Source organism: Vanellus vanellus (assembly GCF_965231255.1).
Source record: "Vanellus vanellus genome assembly, chromosome: Z".
NCBI classification, from domain to species: domain Eukaryota; kingdom Metazoa; phylum Chordata; class Aves; order Charadriiformes; family Charadriidae; genus Vanellus; species Vanellus vanellus.
The window spans coordinates 72,539,029-72,558,798 of record NC_138908.1 but is presented as its reverse complement, the minus strand read 5'-3'; the positions used below and the strand labels follow the sequence as shown (position 1 = coordinate 72,558,798).

General features: G+C 38.4%; 1 protein-coding gene across 1 annotated transcript; it reads right to left on the bottom strand.

Annotated features, from left to right (window-relative positions):
* Positions 1–90: 90 nt before the first annotated feature.
* Positions 91–15,535, bottom strand: CCDC152 (coiled-coil domain containing 152; the record flags this gene model as incomplete). Its single annotated transcript, XM_082497264.1, has 8 exons — positions 91–213; positions 745–831; positions 1,747–1,874; positions 2,259–2,361; positions 3,847–3,911; positions 7,447–7,515; positions 14,451–14,556; positions 15,473–15,535. 8 exons carry the CDS (start codon positions 15,533–15,535, stop codon positions 91–93), a joined length of 744 nt encoding a protein of 247 aa, XP_082353390.1.
* Positions 15,536–19,770: the final 4,235 nt, after the last annotated feature.

Below are 19,770 nucleotides of genomic sequence, written 5' to 3'. Positions count from 1 at the left end.
TATCTTGTTTTTACTTTCAGGTGCGTAGTTTGAAATATACTCTTTCTATTTCTCATTGTATGTACTACTGAAACATTTCATGTCATTTACTCAAAATCGCCTCCGTTTGAAGTGTGTGTCTTGGCCTTTATTAAGACGTTGCTCTAAGTCTCTTATGGTGTTTCGGAGAATTTCAATTTCCTTGTTTTTCTCTTCCTGGAGATGCTGCAGCTTCTGTAAAATGCAAGGAAAGTCTTCATTGTTAAACATTACATAGAATTATGTAACAATACAATATGCTATTACTAATGAGAAATAGTCTAAAAAGAATTTTTCTCAGTATTTTATATCCCAAAATTTACAATGATGACTTCACTAGAATCCTATTTTTGTGACATGCCAAAGCCCCAAGCCTACAAAACCAATAATGCACATATATAATTTATATCACAGTCATTTCTGTCGGCCAGTTCTATCTTAAGTTCCCAGGTTAACAATTCTCTACTGAAACCACTTCACATGGGGTTTTGTTGTTGAACCCCAGCTATATCAACATCAGTGCAAAGAAATCAGTTGTCTAGAGGTGGGAGGGATGTGTGGGAGAGTAAGATGGACACATAAGGCATGAAGCTCCACCCACCCACACTCCCCCATCCCCAAAGCTTTGTTGCAGAACACACACAGTAAAACCCCAGGGAACTACTGCTGGAAAAAGGCTGTTACTGTATTTATTATCTCCAGACTCCAGGCTATTAAAGCACATACCCTTCGATAGATACTTTGTGGCAAGACAGAAGCATCTGAAAATGACTTTGTTGTTTTATTCTGAACTCTTGCTAATCTAGCATTGAACTGAAAGAATCAGGAAAAGACAAAACATTAAGAACCAACAGGAAAAAAAGCATGTTTAAATAATACAAGTATAATTCTACCTTTTTTTTTTAGTTGGATTTTGTACCTGAAAGTAGTAATAGCAAGCTTATCTACTATTTAATCCTGGACAATGAAGCTACTTAAGTTTATTTTTAAAAGAATGCAATTACTAGTTAAGTTTCATAAAAAATGCCTCAAAATTTGCAAAAAGTAAGTAGTATGCCTATGATAAACCAAAAAGACAAACAAGATGACTGCTAAAAAAAAAAATTTGAAGGCTCCACAGCTGCCCATCTGCAGGAGAAACTGCAAAGGATGCTTAGAGCCTCTGAAAACTCACGTTTCAAGGATAACTCAGCCTGAACACTTTCACACCTTATTTCTTTTTTTTGATACATGAAAGGTCTGAAGTATTTCTTGAATTGTTTCTGTAATGAGAGTGGCTTAACACCTGAGCCATGAAATACGTATTGAACACTGTGACTCAAATCTCTGCAAGATTAGAAGTCTTTAAGCTCTTGGAAGTTTATAAAAAATATATCTTCCCAGCATTCAGAAATCAAAAAGAAAAAAAATAAGCAGAAAGCATTGGTTTTTTTTTTTTATAGCTCAAAAACTATCAAAAATTTCAAAATTATTCCATTTAAAACAAGAGCACAGCAAACTTTGGTCTCCCTATACAGTAGGTAGAACCTGATCCTCAGCAGAAGTGACCCAGGTACCATTATGGAAGTGGGCACATGCCACTGATCTTTGCAAAGACAAGAATTTTTTAAGTTTCCTAGATTTGACCATATTACTTCGTTAAGTACTAATTATAATTTTTCAGTACACAGTTTCTTCTAAGTTTACCCGATGCCCAACTGATCTTTAACTAAGCTTTGTAATGCATACCTCTATCTGCAGTTTAATTATTTCATTCTGCTTCTCTTCATTTTGAATTTTCAGCTGTCTAGTTAGCTCTAATATTTCCAGTTCTTTTTTCTCTCTCTGTTCTCTATACTCCAGTTCTTTTACTTCAACTAGTAACAAAGTAACACCAAATACGATGATTACAGAAGATGTTTAGATGAAAAAATAACATGCTTTCCCAAAATATTAACACTTTCTTGAACAGCAGATCTGTATTTCATGGGAAAACAATGTTATTCACTGAAATTTCATTCCCAGTGTCTGTTCTACCAGTTTTGGAATTTCTGCTCATCCTGTGTTGTTGTACTGCTGTCTCATTGCCACTGTCTACTCTCTTGAGCAAAGATAAAATTCAATCAAACACTGTCCACTTCTAGCTTTCAAATGTTTCTACTAAGAAGTGGAAATTGTACTTATCCTAGACAAAGTATAGCTCCTACAGGTAACAACATGTTTTACCCAATGCTATAGCATTCAGTCTTTGGAGAACTTACTTTTTTTTCTTATATCACAATTCAGCTGTGTTATTTCTGATTTGTGGTCTTCCTCTTTGTTTTTAATTTTTATCATAAGTTTCTCAATCTGATCTTTATATGCCTGCAAATGTAAAAAGCTTCATAAAAATCTTGAGGTTTCTGTGCTCTTAGCCTTCTGCAAAGCACATCCTTCATGTAAAAATGTACAGTACTTTATAATTCAGTACTTGTTTTATCTTTGATCTAGTAAATTCAAAATGCCCATTACTTCTTACACAATCTGGCTGAAGTCCACAGATGAAAACCATAGCAGATTCCATTGTACTACAGCTATCAGTTAATATAAAATTAGAAATTGTACTTATTAGGAGAACAGGCAAGCAGAGATGTAATAATTCTTTCCTCAATCCAGGATCTGATACAATGCTGCAGTTAGTTAATGACTACAGTCTTACTTTCGTGGATTTTTGACTGTAAGGTTGTATAATGAAAATTGTATTTAAAGTATCCATTTTGTTAATATTGCTTATACCAAGAATTCCACAACTTCATACTGGCAGCAGTAGAAACATGAGTGCTATCAGCAGTAGTGAAGTTGGTGGCACTGATACTCAAGTGAAGAGTTTGAGCATGCCTATTGTAAGGCTGCTCCAATAACTACTCCCAGATTATCAATGTATTGGCCACAGCCACCAGTTTAGAGGTGCTTACTCCAAAGCTCTTGTCAGAGCCTTCTGACAAGGAAGGTAGCCACTCACCTGAGCAATGCTCGGAGGCACTCACAAAAGCAGTTACTGATTGGTGGCAACAGTATATATGGACATAGTCAAGTAAGTGCCTTCAGAACAACACTAAGAAGTTCCACCATGCCCATACATGTATATAAGCTATAGAATCATAGTTTTCTCACATCTTTCAGAAGGCAGTACTTACTTTATTCTCAAACTGTCAAGATAACAGTTCTAGTGGTATAAAAATTTAATTTTAAGTCATAGTTAGTACAAACACAGGCAAAGAAAATAATCAGTGAAATACCTAATCCTATATAGGTAACAGATCTGCAATCTTAGCACAGAGAAATAATACAACTTGTGACTAGCCCTGCTGGTGTTACCTCCTTTCCAAAAAAAAGAAGAAAGATGGTAAATGAAATTTATTATGAGATGCAGATAAAAGGTAGAGACCTATTATTTTTGTAGCATTTACTCCCAAAGAAACTATAGACAAAATTCAGACAGTTCTTGTTTCTCTGGCAGTACAGCAGGCATTGTGAATATCAAAACCTTATTTCCATACAAAAATGTATTTTAATGCAACAGATTAGATTTTAGAATGTCGAATTTAAAGCTAAATACAGCTAAAAAAAAAAAAGTGCCTCTTAGATTGAGCCAGTGTTCTCAGCACTTGGTAGTTTTGACCTCTTAGTCCCTCTAATACATTCTCATATTGATACTGTCATAAGAACAACTCTTCTCTTTTTACACAGGGTAAGTGTTAGGAAAAGTGCACTAATAATAGCAAACCCAAGAATATAAATACATATGAACTGCTACAATAGAGATAAAATATTATTCCTCTACCTAAAGGATGATCATTTGTGACATACCTGTTCACTAGTCTTTAGTTTCTCTTCCAAGATATGAATGGTACCCTTCAGTCTACCATTTTCATCTATGTAAATAAAAAAAAAAAAGATACATTAAAAAGTACATTTTGACAGTATTATTGCCACGAAAGAAGAATAAGGAAATTACTTTCATTTTTTCACTTCTCTGAACTTTGAGAAACTCTTTTGAAGACATGATAATCATTGTTTACAGAACTACATAATCTCAGTCTCCATTTTTTAACAAGAAAATTCATAGTTTAATCATAGAATGGTTTAGGTTGGAAGGGACATTAAAGATCATCTAATTCCACTGCCTCTGCCGTGGGCAGGGACAACTTCCACTAGACCAGATTGCTCAAAGCCCCATCCAGCCTGGCCTTGAACACTACCATAATCATAATATTTGCCTGGTTTTAGTACTTTGAACTGCCTTTACCCTTCTGATAACTGATGCATTCAAGAGATCTAGATCTTCCGCTCAGAAAATAAAAGATTATTATCATGGCTACAATTGTTTCAAATTGGAAGATGCTACTTTTTAAGTACTTGTTTCCCAAGAACTAGAAAGTAGTATCTCAAAACCAGAATTTATAAAAAGCAGGTAATGTTTTTTTGAGTATTAAAATTCATTTTGAGTATTAAAAGCAGCTATATAATTCCAATTTTTAGAGGTTTATTAATATTCATGCTAATATGCCTTGAACACATAATGGGTATAAAATTAAGTACATGGTATACAGCTAAACTGTAGTACAAAGATCACAGTATCACAGTATCACAGTATACTAGGGATTGGAAGGGACCTCAAAAGATCATCTAGTCCAATCCCCCTGTCGGAGCAGGAACACCTAGATGAGGTAGCACAGGAAGGCGTCCAGGCGAGTTTTGAATGTCTCCAGAGAAGGAGACTCCACAACCTCTCTGGGCAGCCTGTTCCAGTGCTCTGTCACCCTCACTGAGAAGAAGTTTCTTCTCAAATTTAAGTGGAACTTCTTGTGTTCCAGCTTGAATCCATTACCCCTTGTCCTATCATTGGTTGCTACTGAGAAGAGCCTGGCTCCATCCTCATGACATTCCCCCTATATATTTATAAACGCTAATAAGATCACCCCTCAGTCTCCTCTTCTCCAAACTAAAGAGACCCAGCTCCCTCAGTCTTTCCTCATAAGGGAGATGCTCCACTCCCTTAATCATCTTAGTTGCCCTACGCTGGACTCTCTCCAGCAGCTCTCTGTCCTTCTTGAACTGAGGGGCCCAGAACTGGACACAATATTCCAGATGCGGTCTCACCAGGGCAGAGTAGAGGGGAAGGAGGACCTCCCTCGATCTACTAACCACCCCCCTTCTAATACAGCCCAGGATGCCATTGGCCTTCTTGGCCACAAGGGCACAGTGCTGGCTCATGGTCATCCTGCTGTCCACCAGGACCCCCAGGTCCCTTTCCTCTACACTGCTCTCTAACAGGTAGCTCCCCATCCTATACTGGAACCTGGGGTTGTTTCTGCCCAGATGTAGGACCCTACACTTTCCCTTGTTGTATTTCATTAAGTTATTCCCTGCCCAAATCTCCAGCCTGTCCAAGTCTCTCTGGATGGCAGCACAGCCCTCTGGCGTGTCAGCCACTCCTCCTAGCTTAGTGTCATCAGCAAACTTGCTGATAGTACACTCAATTCCCTCATCTAAATCATTGATGAATATATTGAATAATATGGGCCCCAGTACCGACCCTTGAGGCACTCCACTGGTTACCGGCCTCCAACTGGACTCTGCCCCATTGACTACGACTCTCTGGCTTCTCTCCTTCAGCCAGTTCGCAGTCCACCTAATTATCCGGTCATCCAGTCCACACTTCCTCAGTTTAGCCATGAGGATGCTGTGGGAGACCGTGTCAAATGCTTTACTGAAGTCAAGGTAGACCACATCTACCACTCTGCCATCATCCATCCACCTCGTTATTTCCTCATAAAAGGCTATGAGGTTGGTCAAGCATGACTTCCCCTTGGAAAAGCCATGCTGACTGCCCCTAATAACCCTCTTATCCTTGATATGCCTTGAGAGGGCACCAAGGATAAGCTGTTCCATCAGTTTCCCAGGGATGGAGGTGAGGCTGACCGGTCTATAGTTACCCGCGTCCTCCTTCTTGCCCTTTTTGAAGACTGGAGTGACATTTGCTTTCCTCCAGTCCTCAGGCACCTCGCCCGTTTCCCAAGACTTGGTAAAGATGGTGGAGAGTGGTCCAGCAATGACTTCAGACAGCTCCTTCAGCACCCGCGGGTGCATCCCATCTGGACCCATTGATTTATGGATGTCCAGGTTGCTTAACTGGTCTCTGACCCAGTCCTCATCAACTAAGGCAAACTCATCCATTGACTTGACTTCATCTTCATCTGGGGTCTCAGCGGAACGGGACTCCTCAGGACAGCCCCCGACAGAGTAGACAGAGACAAAGGCGGCATTCAGTAGTTCTGCCTTCTCTGTATCTTCTGTCACCAGGGCACCCACCCCATTCAGTAGTGGGCCTACATTGCCTCTGGTGTTAGTTTTATCTGCCATGTATTTGAAAAAGCTCTTCCTCTTGTCCTTGACCCCTCTTGCCAGGTTTAACTCTAAGGAGGCCTTAGCTTTCCTAGTTGCCTCTCTACATCCCCTGACAGCAGCCCTGTACTCCTCCCAAGCGGTCAGCCCCTCCTTCCATGATCTATAAACTCTCTTCTTCCACTTGAGCTTGCCAAGCAGTTCCCTGTTTAGCCACACAGGTCTCCTGGCTCCCTTCCTTGACTTCCTACGTGTCGGGATGCTCTGATCTTGAGCTTGGTAGAAGCAGTCCCTGAATGCTGACCACCTATCCTGGGCACCTTTACCTTCAAACAGCTTTGTCCACGGGATTTCCCCTAGTAATTGTTTGAAAAGGCCAAAGTTTGCCCTGCTGAAGTCCAGGGTTGCAATTCTGCTTGCTATTCTGCTTCCACCAGCCGAGATCAAGAACTCCACCATCTCATGGTCGCTGCAGCCAAGGCGGCCTTCAACCTTTACTCCTTGCACCAGACCCTCCTTGTTAGTGAGGACGAGATCCAGCAGTGCACCTCTCCTAGTCAGCTCCTCCACCATTTGCATCAGATATAGCAAATATTTATATATTTTATTTTAAAATAGCAATGGGTAATTGTCAAGTATTTAGGGACAAATAAATTTCAGTAACATTACACTGAGGATTAAGGCTCTTTGATTTAACAAAGTGATAAAAACTATGCATAAACGCTTTAATAGACTACAGTTGAATGATACTTTCTCATTTTTTGAAAAATTGCCTGTGGTATGGTGAAATAAATTTAAAACCCAACTATTGATTAAAAAACCCTCACTAAGGCAGAACTTCTTTTACATGTGGATTCTAAGTGTGATAATAGCAATAGATATTCATTAAGCATATAGACCACCAAAATTTGCACAAGATTGATTTTAGATACATATTTTTCCTTTCTGTTTGGCTGCCAGTTTTTTCTCTCTGAAAAAAACGGTAAATATAAACAAAAAATATTAAATACATGCTCATGCTAAATTAGAGTACAGTATATATAAGAACATTTTTGCTTTTACCTTTCACGTTACATTGGTTTTCAATGGTTTGTGTTAGACCCTTTATCACATTCTGTAGAGTAGTACATTCTAAAAGAAATGAAAAATTCGGTATTTTTGAGTAATTTCTTCACAGTTTTAGTTTTCTATTTTGTTTACAAACTTTTCTCAAATATTTTATAATCGTTGATTAAATATTAGTCTAAATCTTCTTACCGACTATAGAAATAACTCAGATTATTATTACATGGTTACTACTTAATTTTAGCTTTTAGTTTGATGATAGATTAAAAGCAATTTTATCAAGCAATACAATTTCATAAACCTATTACATTTTTGTTTCTAGCCAGAAAACAAGGATGTTATTGTTTTCTGGGCAATAATGGAAGTTTTCCATATCAGCATTCCAGAAATTTGATGTAATTAATGAAACTGAGGCTTCCTTTCCTGACAGCATTTTTGCCAAGATTCTTTTTAACAAGACCAACACTATCCACTATCCACTGCAGTTTCTAACCCCCTTTTTAGTCCATATTAACATTCATCTTGTGGCTCAACATAAACTTGGAGAGATTCAGAATACGGCACTATATTCCCATTATCTCATTTTAAACAAAATATGTGTGTGTGTATGTTTATACATGCAAATTGTTATCAGTTTACATATTTGTATTTCATAATTTTAATTTTTAATTGTATTTTTAATATTTTAACACCATATGGACTGCCTTAATATAACATTTGGTTTTCATTAAATACTAATTTTATCCCTTATGTTTCTTGTAATCTTATCAGTAAAGTTACTGAAGATTCAAAGACTGGGAACACTAAAACTGACGTTGCTTACTCTTAAAACCTTTCTACTTCCAGAGTACCACTGCATTTCTTAAGTGGCGTTTAATTTCCACAATGGATAAAGTACACTAAATAAGTTACTCATCATGTAAGACCAAACCTCTGTTGAAAATTGTAGATCATATAATTAAAGACTACATTACAAATAATGAAGTCGGGAAGATGATTTAAGATCCAAGCTCAGAGATTCAATTTTCCACTCAATCTTTTTGACCTTTATTCTATTCTTCCATCAAGTCTGCATTTCATGCAGCCGAGTACGTTAGCCAGCTGTATTCTCCCATTCTATGCTTCCAAAAATCCAGCAGAGGGAGCACAAACAGCACAGAAACATTTCCTGCCCTCAATTCCTGTTCTGGATCAAAAGCACTTGTGGGAAAATCCTGTTCAAAGTCCGAAGCACTACGTTAGCATGCCCATTTGTACCAACTAGTTCTACTACAAAATTTCTCCCATTTGAAAATGTATGGAGATAAACCCAAGAACTTGTAATTCATGCACAAATTGGAAAGACGTCTATGCATTTGAGTACATAATAGTACATAATAGTCTTACAGTGAATCGCAGCTACTTAAGTGCAAGACACTCTTTGCAAGACACTCTTTTGTCCAGTCCCAAGAGCACTTGCTTATCTTTCTTATCTTTAAAGGATGTATGTTGGCAAGTCCCCTATGTAATTACAGTTGTGATGGGAAAAAAATCACTGAGAACACACAAGTTTTGCTTGCCAAGAAAAAGCAAAATTTTGCTAAATGGTGGCAACTTTATGGATCACTAGGATAGCATCTATTATGGATTCTCAGTGGTTCCTTCCATGTAAAGAATACTCCCTACACACAGAAAGACTGAACTGCCAAAGTGCTCTTTTCCCATGTTTAATATCTGTATTTTATTGCAGTTTCTCCCATCTGCATTTATAATTGAAGCTATTGGCTTTTTTTATAAGGCAATTACATCAACCACTTTTTCCTTTTACACCTTTGAAACACTAAGTCAACAACTATGCAATCCTGAAGATGCTAAATAGAGCCACTTTAAGTGTTCCATAGACAATAATGTAATTGCTTTCTTTTTAAAAACTACAGTAGATTTTAGTTCAGAATTGTAGCCTGCACCACAAGAGTCCATTTAGTTACCACCAAAAAGGTTTAGGAGCAGAAAAAAAGAATGCCAGACTCATGTCTGTCGTAAGTGGATCTGCAATGACTTACACTAAACAAAAACTGTGGTCCTGAATCTCACCTTTGTTTAGCAAAGAACTTATCAAGGCAAAACAAAGCTCATTTATGATGTTTCCGAACATGTATACACTTGCCCAGTTGCTCATATTTTCCCACCTTATCTTTGGTTCAAGTGTTTCACTCTCCTCTCTCCCTTGAGTATTAGAAGTTTTCTTTCTTCCTTTGCATTTCCTTCAGAATTCCCAGCCTCTACATTAAACAGTTCTAGAGACAGGCTTCTGGCAATCAAGGATACCAAGGAGCCCTCAGGTTCTCACTTATATTTGTTGGAGATTTCTTGGGGTGCAAAATGCTATTCCTATTTCTGTTTCTCATACTAACAAAGAGTTCTTCAGCCAGGATAAAATTCCACTTCCACCACCCCACTATCACTAGTAGCCACAAAGTCTCCAAGGTAGGTGGAACAACACCCCTTCCTTCCAGGGTGCCTTTTCTCCCTGCTCCTCTGCTGTAAGCAGCATGTTTATTTGGAATTGTATGTGAACCATTCATCAGCATTTGATCTTTCATGTTTTTTCCTTAGCTGTTCTGTGAACTGCTTTGTGGTCTACTGCTAAGCTTTACATTCTGAGGCTGAGTTGTTTACCTATCCTGTAAATTCATTATTATATGTTAAATTTGTAATAGGATGAACTTGAGAATGCTCTTGAACTTGAGAATGTACATACATTAAGATTGTGTGTTGACACGGTACATCAAGAAATTGATGCAGCAGTCCAAACCCAGTAATTTCAGTTGCCTTAGGATCAACTCATCAAACAATGGTTTCAGGAATGTGGCTGAGCCAGGTTCTGGGAAACAGCTTGGGACATAAGGCTAGGAGAAATCTTTGATCCAAGCCGAAGTTGGCAGTATCACTGTATAAAAGCCATTCTCACAACTACAGTCTGTTAAGGTAACTGTTGCCAGAGTAAGGATGGAAGTACCAATGCCACATTTTGTCCCTTGCATCTGCTCCAGTTCTGCATAGGAACCCTCTATAATCCCATCAATAATAAAGAGTGGTTTTTTTTAATTCCACAGTGCTTTGACTTCCAGAAAGGTTTTACAAAGAATAGACCTATTAGACGCAAAACTTTTAGTGCTCTGATTCTGAATACACAGTATGCTATTACCCCTTCTGAAGGGTCAGTGTTGCAGATGAATCTGATAAAGGTACAAAGACCATTTCTATCCCTTTCAAAAAGAAAAAGCAAAATGCTTTAGAAACATTATATACTTACTATAATTTATAATCACTACACCACACGTAATGTTCTTTTAAAATACTTTTAACACTACAGTCACTGCTGATCTCTAGTAACATGGTAACTGTTTACCAAGGTTCCTCTGACAGCATCTGCCACAGGTTATGGCAATCTGCTGCCCAAGATGTTTTGTGAAACTCTGCTTGCTGATCACCATTAATGAATACAGTTCAAAAATATAAACTTATAAGCACTTCATGCCATGATACCTGAAGTATTTACCTTATTGGTAAGCAAGTCAACCTAATAGAACAGCTATGACAACTGTATTAATTTCTAAGTACACACTATTCTTTTGGCATCTCTCATTTACCTTTCACTTCCTTATCATCAAGTAGCTTTCAGAACCACATCTTGGATGTCCCATGTTGTTCCAAGTTCCTACTTTTCACCTTTTTTGTTACTGCTACTAACAGCTCTGCAATCTTTCTTGTTGGTCTTCAACAACTCTGCCTCCTATCTATATCTGTAATAATTTGTACAACTACTATGACTTCAATATTATTGAGATTTGTTTTTTCCTGGCTATCCCTGCTGCTAAAACTTTAGTTCGTATTTCATGCTGATTGCTCTGGTATTTCTACTTGGACTTCTGCCATCCACATTTTTTTCCCATCATGTGTTTCAAAACAGCTCCAGAGGTCATTCTCTTCAGTTATATCAGCATAACTATCTCCTCCAATTATTTCACTCTTATCTCATCAAAGTGAAGTACTACTATTTACAAATCTCAAATCTCTCTTCTGATTTTCATCTGTTTTCAGTCCATTCTGTTTCCATAGTCCTTGTTGCAGCCGTCTCAGTTGCTCTTATTTCCTCAGTTGTCTCTTTCACTTTCTCTGCTTTTACCCTGTAAGTTCTATGGTAAGAATAATTTATTCTTTTTGTCCACCTTTTCCTTTCCCTTCTTAATATCTAATTTCTGTATTAATGCCCACCTCTGTTTTTGTCAATAATGAAGCCTCTTGATCCATTTGAAGAAAGCCGGAAGAAGACTCAGAAATGGCTGCCCCTCCTTCCCTTGGGAGCTTCTTTTAAGCTGATGCTTTTGCCCTTGGCCCACCTTTAGCTATGCTGCAGCTGTGTTGCAGACACATACCATGCAGATCTAGACCCTGGTCATGAACTAGGGAGTGATTTCCTGGCTTGATTTCAGACCTGCCTCATCACTAGGGACCTGCTAGTGATCACTAGATCATGTCTGGCCCTTATGACCATTTCTGAACCTGATCCTGACTCAACCTCCTGTCTTGACCTTGGACCTGTTCCATCACTACATACTTGTTTGGTAGTGTGGACTTTTGGCTGACCCTTGCAGCCCTCACTAGGCCAACCTTACACGGGTACGGTGGGACTAAGTCTCAGCTGGTGAAGCTCCTACCTCTGTGGGCCTTGTTACAGGATTGGTTCCCAATGCCCTGTCTCTTGCTCCTCCCTGACAATACCAAACCTGCCACTTTCTCTGTTATCTTTTCTAGTTCTGGTACATCCATTTTGAAATGTGGGGACTAGAACATTACATGAAAATCATAGACTTTACAGGGCATGTTTTTTTCTCTATGTCTTCCATAATTGTGCCTGTCACTGTGTTTGCTTCTTTGACTATTAATATTTTCACAGAGTTGTCCAGAAGGACACCAAGACCTCTTTCCTGAGAAGTAGCCAACTAGGGCCAACCACTGTTTATATAAAATGCCTCCCATATACACTGCTACTGGTTTTCATCTCCCCTTTTTATCACTTGTCATTCTGTATCATGAGATTCTTGGCATAACTGAAGAGACTAGCATCATGAGCAAACTTTACTTACTCACTCAACAGTTTTTCCAGTTCCTTTCTGATTATGCTAAATTATTTAAGTCCCAGCAAAGATCTAAGTGAAACCAACTCATAATCTCACTCCAGTGTGAACCTAAGTTTATTCCTACCCTGTTTCCTAACTTTTACCAAAATGACTTGTCAAAGACCGAAGTTCTACAAAAAGATGCACCTTTTAACAACTCTACAAACTGCAGAAGAATAAACAACCACGAATCTATGCAAAGTAGTAGATATTTCTCTTCTCAAATACATATCTGAAAAGATACACCTCTGGAATAAAAAAAAATAATTGTTTTTATCTTTAATTCCTCCTTTATTTGTCAACTTTTTTATTATGATGTAGAGGCTTATAATTCCCACCTGTAAAATAGTAAATGTCATTTCATTATCTAGCTTCCATTGAAGTTTGAGTCCTCTTAATATTAATATGAACTATTATTACCATTCATAATTATTTAGCACTATAATGACATCTACTATACAAAGTAGAAGAAAAACGACCAAAACTGATCACATTAATGCTGACAGTAACACAGATACAGGCTATGGAATAAATTACAACAGTGGTATTAGCTTATTTGAACTCAGCCTTGAAGGATTATATGCTATTCCTTACACTTTATAACTGAGTTAGAAATGTCATGGAGATAAAATCTTGACAGTGGCATTATAAACATAAAATGGGCTGTCACATTGTTTAATCTGACCTCTTCAGAGATTAAATCTCACACAGATAGAAAGTATGATCACTTTGGACAGCTTTTCAGTCCTCTAGAAGTTAAAAATATGCCAAGGCAGAACAAGACACTGAGACTCCATCAATATCCAGGGTCCTTAAAGAACTAATTTAAGTGAGCAAAATTCAAAGAGAAATACTAAAACTTCAGTATACCAGCAAGGTACAGGGAAAATATATTCCAAACCCCAAACCGGGCTACCAGATTGTCCTTAAACAAACCAAATCACACAAGCAACTAAGAAATACAATTCTTTGTGTTATCTCGAAGCACCAGCCCCACCAGTCTGACATGCCACCCCCAATTACAGGCAAGCTTTGACATTTCAGAAGGCAGAAAAGTATGTGTTTGAGAATGTCTGATGCATTCCTCATTGGGCAAAATGTTTCTGGTGACCAGGTGAAACATAACATTTTCCACATTCATACCAACAGAAGAGCTCAGCTGGGGTCACGATAGTGCCAGTGCTGGCCTTAGTTTTCCCAAATGTTGACCCTGTTGTGCTACATAGAAATCTGAGCTGCTTATGGATTAACATAAGTCGCAGGCTCACACTTCAAGTAAAACTACTGATGTTAGTTTGCTTAAAAATGCTGGGTTTGTAATCTGTGGCTGTTCACTAGAAACTCAAGAGGCCTGTATGGATGGGAAAGGTAAACATTTGGGGACAATAACATCACCAGGTGCACCAAGCTCACCTGATCCTCTCCCTCTTTCCCTGCCAATACATTGTTTTCTTGGAAAAGGAGATAATATAATAACAAACAAACAAAAAAAAAAGATGAATAGGAAAAAACGAATGAAAATACAAAAGGAAAGTTTTTATTTCATAGGTACTGCATGCACTCAAAAATCTCTTAAGGCAGATGGATATTAACATCAACTGGAAAATAGTTACTTTAACAGAGTTCTCAAGATACGCTTGTGGATTAGTTAACCAGTTTATGCAAATGAAAAGGATTATCATTACATGACTCAAGATCAAGCATTACAGTTTTTCACACTCTATCTTAGATCCTTGCTATTTTATTTTTGTATTTTATATAACTGAAAATACCGGAAATCTTTCTCAGAACTTCCTGAATATATGCAGAAAACACACCATTTTCGAAAAAATAACTTACCTTCTTTTACTGATTCCTCCTTTGATTGGCTTAATGTTAACAACCTGTTACATTTTTCCAGCTGAAGAACCAGTAGATTATTTGCTTCATTAATTTCTGATATTTTCTAGAATATTGGAAACAGACTATAGTTATAGTAATATATTTTGATTTAAGTTTTGAATCTCGAGTTTCAAATTAATACAGAATTTAACAATTTCACAACACTGTAGTCACAAACCTGTATTATTTGCCATTCTGGCAATTTCATTATAGAGAAGAACGATGCCAAAGTTGACAGCCTGTGCTATTGTGAGATTACCCTGCACAACTAAGAATGCTGACTTACATCACTAGTTATGAACTGGTTTCTTCTCAATTCTGTAGTCCAGTCTGGATCAATCCTCAGCAAGGTTCTTTCTACTGCTTTGCATATGAGGCTGTCAATGCCCTTGCTGAGCACCAGCTTGAGTAATGGGTGTGCATAGGAATCAGTATAATATGTTTTTTCTATGAGAAATGATAAATTTATTTCAGGTGCCCCTTTTATATTATCTCTAGAATGGATTTACTGATCAGGAGGAAATCACCAGAGAGTTTTTAAGAACTGACATACATAAAATAAAGACAGCTCAATGCATATAGAATGTAATGACAGATGCTCCTGCTATGGAAATGGCATTTTTATAGAACAAGGAACAATTTCTGAAAGGATAGCCCAGCAAAGCTGTGTAATACTGTTATCTCCAATAGCAGCTTCCGATATAAAGGGACACTTTCCTGCTTTTCTGGAGAAGCCAAAATTGGCGCCTGCGCCACTAAAATTCCAGCACAGAAACAAAGACTTCTCAGACTCCACAGAAGTAACTCATATCGCTCTGAGATACAGTCAATACAAACACTTTCCAAAGTTGCTATTACAAGGCATATTACTAAGAATATGCTGATACCACTTAGAAGAAATTTTCACTTGAAAAGCTTATTAAAATGTCACAGAATATTTACAGATAGCAGTTTCAACGTTTTTTACCTTCTTCACTTACCTTTTCTATCTCTGAGAAGTTATCTAAAAGTTTATCAAGGTTCACCACACTGATTTTCTTCATAGTTTCTTCATCGCTGTGACTCATTTATTTCTGGACCATATAATCCAGTGATGAGTGTATATATAAAAAACAGATCTATAAATTCATACATTTCTCATTCATACTATGTAAAAAAAATTCATATGCACAAATGTAAGCAGAACATGGTACATTTCTTTTTTTAAATTAGAACTGTTTTTGCATGTGAAGCTAAACTTCAACCAACCTGAGATATTGCATTTCTAGGAAACCCAATGAATGTCAGAAAGCCCGAGCAGTATCTACCAAACTGTTAGATGACATAGTTAAATTTGTAATTTTTTGCTGCAATCAAAAAATAAACCTGAAGCCACTTCCATGGACACAATGAGGCAATTTTACCTAAAAATGTTAGTGGTCCGCACATAGGATGCTTTTAAAACATATGACCAATTTCTCTTTAGATATGCTGCTAAAACAGACTGGTCTTCCTGTCCTCACTTTAAAGAGTAAGAAATTCAATCAATTGCAACAATTACTCATTCCCTACTGTGCATATTGTAAAGACAGCAGGTGAAATTTTAAGTTTGATTAGCTTAAAAAATGTTACTTAAGTAAATAAGATTTTACCAGGCACATATTAATGCAGGGTCTAGACCTTTTACCTGTGTAGATGCTCTAATACTTAACTACTTGGGCTTCAAGTTACTTGCACATTTTCTTATAAACAATTTGCATTAATATCAGTGATGAGACACTGCAGCACATAAACCTTACCATATGAGTAAAAAGACAGTATTTTGAAAAGCATCCATATAATTCCACATTAATAAGACAATTCCTATTTTTAGCAGAAATTCTACTTACAGAATCTTCAACATACATTTGGAAGATGGATCTGAAAGACACAATAGGAATCCTTCTAAAAATATTTAAACTATCTCTGATCAGGCTCCATGAAACAAAAATTCCAACACCAGATAAACCATGTATTCCAGATAAAATCTTCACTACTATCTGGTATGTACCAACTGTCTTTTTACAAATAACAAAAAATTGCAATGATAGAAATGAACCAGAAGTCAGAATGCGTGCACTACCCAGAAACTGAATGAGTTTCTAGACAGAAATACTTATGGTAAAACTATGCAGAAATAGATATGTAAATGAACAACCACGAAGCAGGAACCAAAATTACATAACTGAATTATTTTCTCAGTCATTCAATGTTTACAAGTCCTTATATGTGTGTAAACTCTTTACCAAAGCAGTAAGATAAAGATATTGGTTCTGTGTGTTTAATACTCATTTTTCTCTTGTATCCACTGTTTCCTCAGAGTAACTAAAACTAATTCATTAGCTAAAGCTAATTAACCTTTTTTTTTTTAAATCAACAATTTTTAAGAATATATGTAACATTAAAGAACTAATGCTTCTAAGTTAAATTAATGATTTTTTACTAAGTTAACAATCTTAATGCCTTCTAAGTGTTATTACAATGTAATGATTTGTTAAAATGGAGTTTAAAATATTTATTCAGGACATTCAATTTTTTTAAACAATTATGTTTCTTAATATTCTGTTAGTTGAGAATCTAAATGTACACTATGAATGCCAAGCCCTAATCTTTCCAGTCCTTACCACAGGCAGTATCTTATCTATTTGCCAATCACCGTTTATTTTCATCATGCTCTTAAAAATGTGATTTACCCTCTAAGTTCTGACTGAGAATGGGGGTTCAGGGAGCTGCCATGTTGTGTGCTGTTTTGTTTGTGTGTTTCCTTATTCCATGGCATCATTTGTTTTCTCAGAAGCAGGATACGCTCAGCACTTGGCAGCATTAGGCAATAGTGCCACTGGGAATAAAATTCCTGCTGAACCGAAACAGCAAATTAAAAATAATATGTTTTGTTACTAATGTTGTATTATTAATGTATTTTTCCAGCAGGAAATGTAATAATTTTTATTTTTGTGTATATTATTATTATTATATATGTTATGTCTTCCAAAGGCATTTTTGTTAAGCCTCCCACCCCTGTTTTGAACTACATTATTTATTTCACCAGGGGGAAAATTAAAGATTTAAAATGTATTTTTGACTGTCATAAAACTGACACCTTTATTTAACTCTCTTTAACCCCTTGCCGCCTGTGCTCCCTCAATACCCTTTTTGAAGTATTAGCTGATGATCTGATCTGTGAAATTAAGGTTTCATTTTTGCTTCAGGTACGTGACACCTGTTATAACCAAAATAAAATTAGTAGATATTAATTTTTAACTGCATGTGTCAACTGAATATAGCAATTACTCAATAATAGGCACTTCAAATAGTCCCATCATTTTTCGGAGCTCCACCCTTCTTTAAGATAAGACACCTGACATTTGCATTGACTAAAACCTTGCTTTAGTTACTCACTCTTTGGAGACCCTGAGCACCTTGAAAACACGGGTTGCAACTCAAAATTATCACGACAGGCCACGACACGCCCCGCCCACCTCCCTCACAGTCAGCTGAGAGGAACCGGCGCGCGCGCGCGCACCCCCCGGCGGCGGGAAGCCCTCTCCGCCGCCGGAGCGTACCACTACCGACCCTGCGGGGGTGGCTTCGGCCCCCTCCCCGCCGGCCCGCTGGTGCTCTGGGCCGCATGCCCGCCGTCGGGCCGCGGAGTTTGAGGCGCTGGCGGACGCAGCTTCGCACGGTCCGGCCCGGCTCTGCCCTGAGGGGTGGCCCTGCGGCGCGGCGGGGGAGGAGGGCGCTGGTGGCCTCTCGGCGCCTCTGGCGGGCTGCCCACGGGCTAACCGTCCCCTTGCGGGCAGGGTGGCTGAGGAACTGGGGGCGGTGCATCCCCATGCTGTCTTCACGTAACCCCAGGGGCAGTGCCACCGCTCTCTGCCTCACCAAAAAAACCCGAACAAAACCCAAACGCCTCAGCAGAGCATCTGTGGAGGAGGCCCTGATTTCACTCCTCGTAGAATGTGAATTAATTTACCAAATGTCTCCTCAGATTGGCACAAGCATCAGCGGAGGGGGACTTCATGTGCTGATGGACATTGAAGAACAGCAAACAGATGTGTGACGGGAGCACTTCTGCGAGTGACAGATTGATCGATTCCCTTTGTCTCTGGTTTCTCAGTGTTTATACTGCGCATGTAACTATGGCTACCGATCAGTGATAACTCCCCGGCCTATCGCTCCTTTTTCTGAGGGAAATTACCACAAAGGGCTTCTGCGAGAAGTTCCCTAGACATCCGCCGCAGTGTGGGTGTGCGCCCTGAGGCCGCAGAGCTGGAGGTCAGCATGGCCGGCAGGACGGGGTGTGCTGTGCAGGCCCGGCTGCTCCCCGTGGGCCCTGCACGTCCCACGGACCCTGTACGTGGGTGCTGCTGTGGTGCTGGTGGTGACCGAGGGCTGGGCTGCTGCTTTCGGTGGGCTGAGGAATCGATCCTTATGAAAAGGAGCAGGTCGCATCATTATTTTGTTTCTGTTACAGAAATTTGGTAGCAAGTCCGGTTAAGATTACATATTTAGTATCCTGCCAGGCTCTTTTTTTTTTTTTTTTTTTATAATGTAGACAGGTAGAACTGGTAGAGACCCATTGGGTTGTTGGATAACACCCCTGTGAAATCAGAGGCAACCAAGCCCTGTGGTCCCAAGGAAAACAAAAGAACTCGCCCGCCAACAACTTCCCACCTTACTGGGTATAAATTGCTGCTTTTCTAGGCTGAATTTGAGTTGATGATCAAGATATACCAACGTCTCTTTAATCCTGCTAGGAGTGTCTAATGTAAGGTTTAATATGCCTTGCCATAGAAACAAACTGCTGAGGCAGTTGTAAGTGTAACTGTAGAACAGGCTTCTTAGCTAGATAACCTTACTGAAAACACAGAAAAACATTAGCCATTTTGTCATTTAAATGATCATAACTAGGCTTTGGGGTTAGTAGTGCTGGTTGGGTGACTATTTGTCATACTTACGAGAATCACTCTTAGTTTGGAAGGGACTTCTGGAGCTCGCCTGATTCAAACTTCTCCATGCAGGTCCAGCTTCAAAGCTAGAATGGGTTGCTCATGGCCTTGTCAAGTTGGGTTTGCAGTATCTTCAAGGAGAAGATGTTTTTTTGTGGCATAATCTGAAAAGGAATTGTTTTACAGGCTTGGTCTTAGAAACAACTGTTAATTTACTTTATGGACATAGATTTTTTTTTCAGAAACAGGCTCTAAAATTGCATTCCCAGAGCCACATCTGCATGCTAGAATAAATTCTCAGATCTCAGATG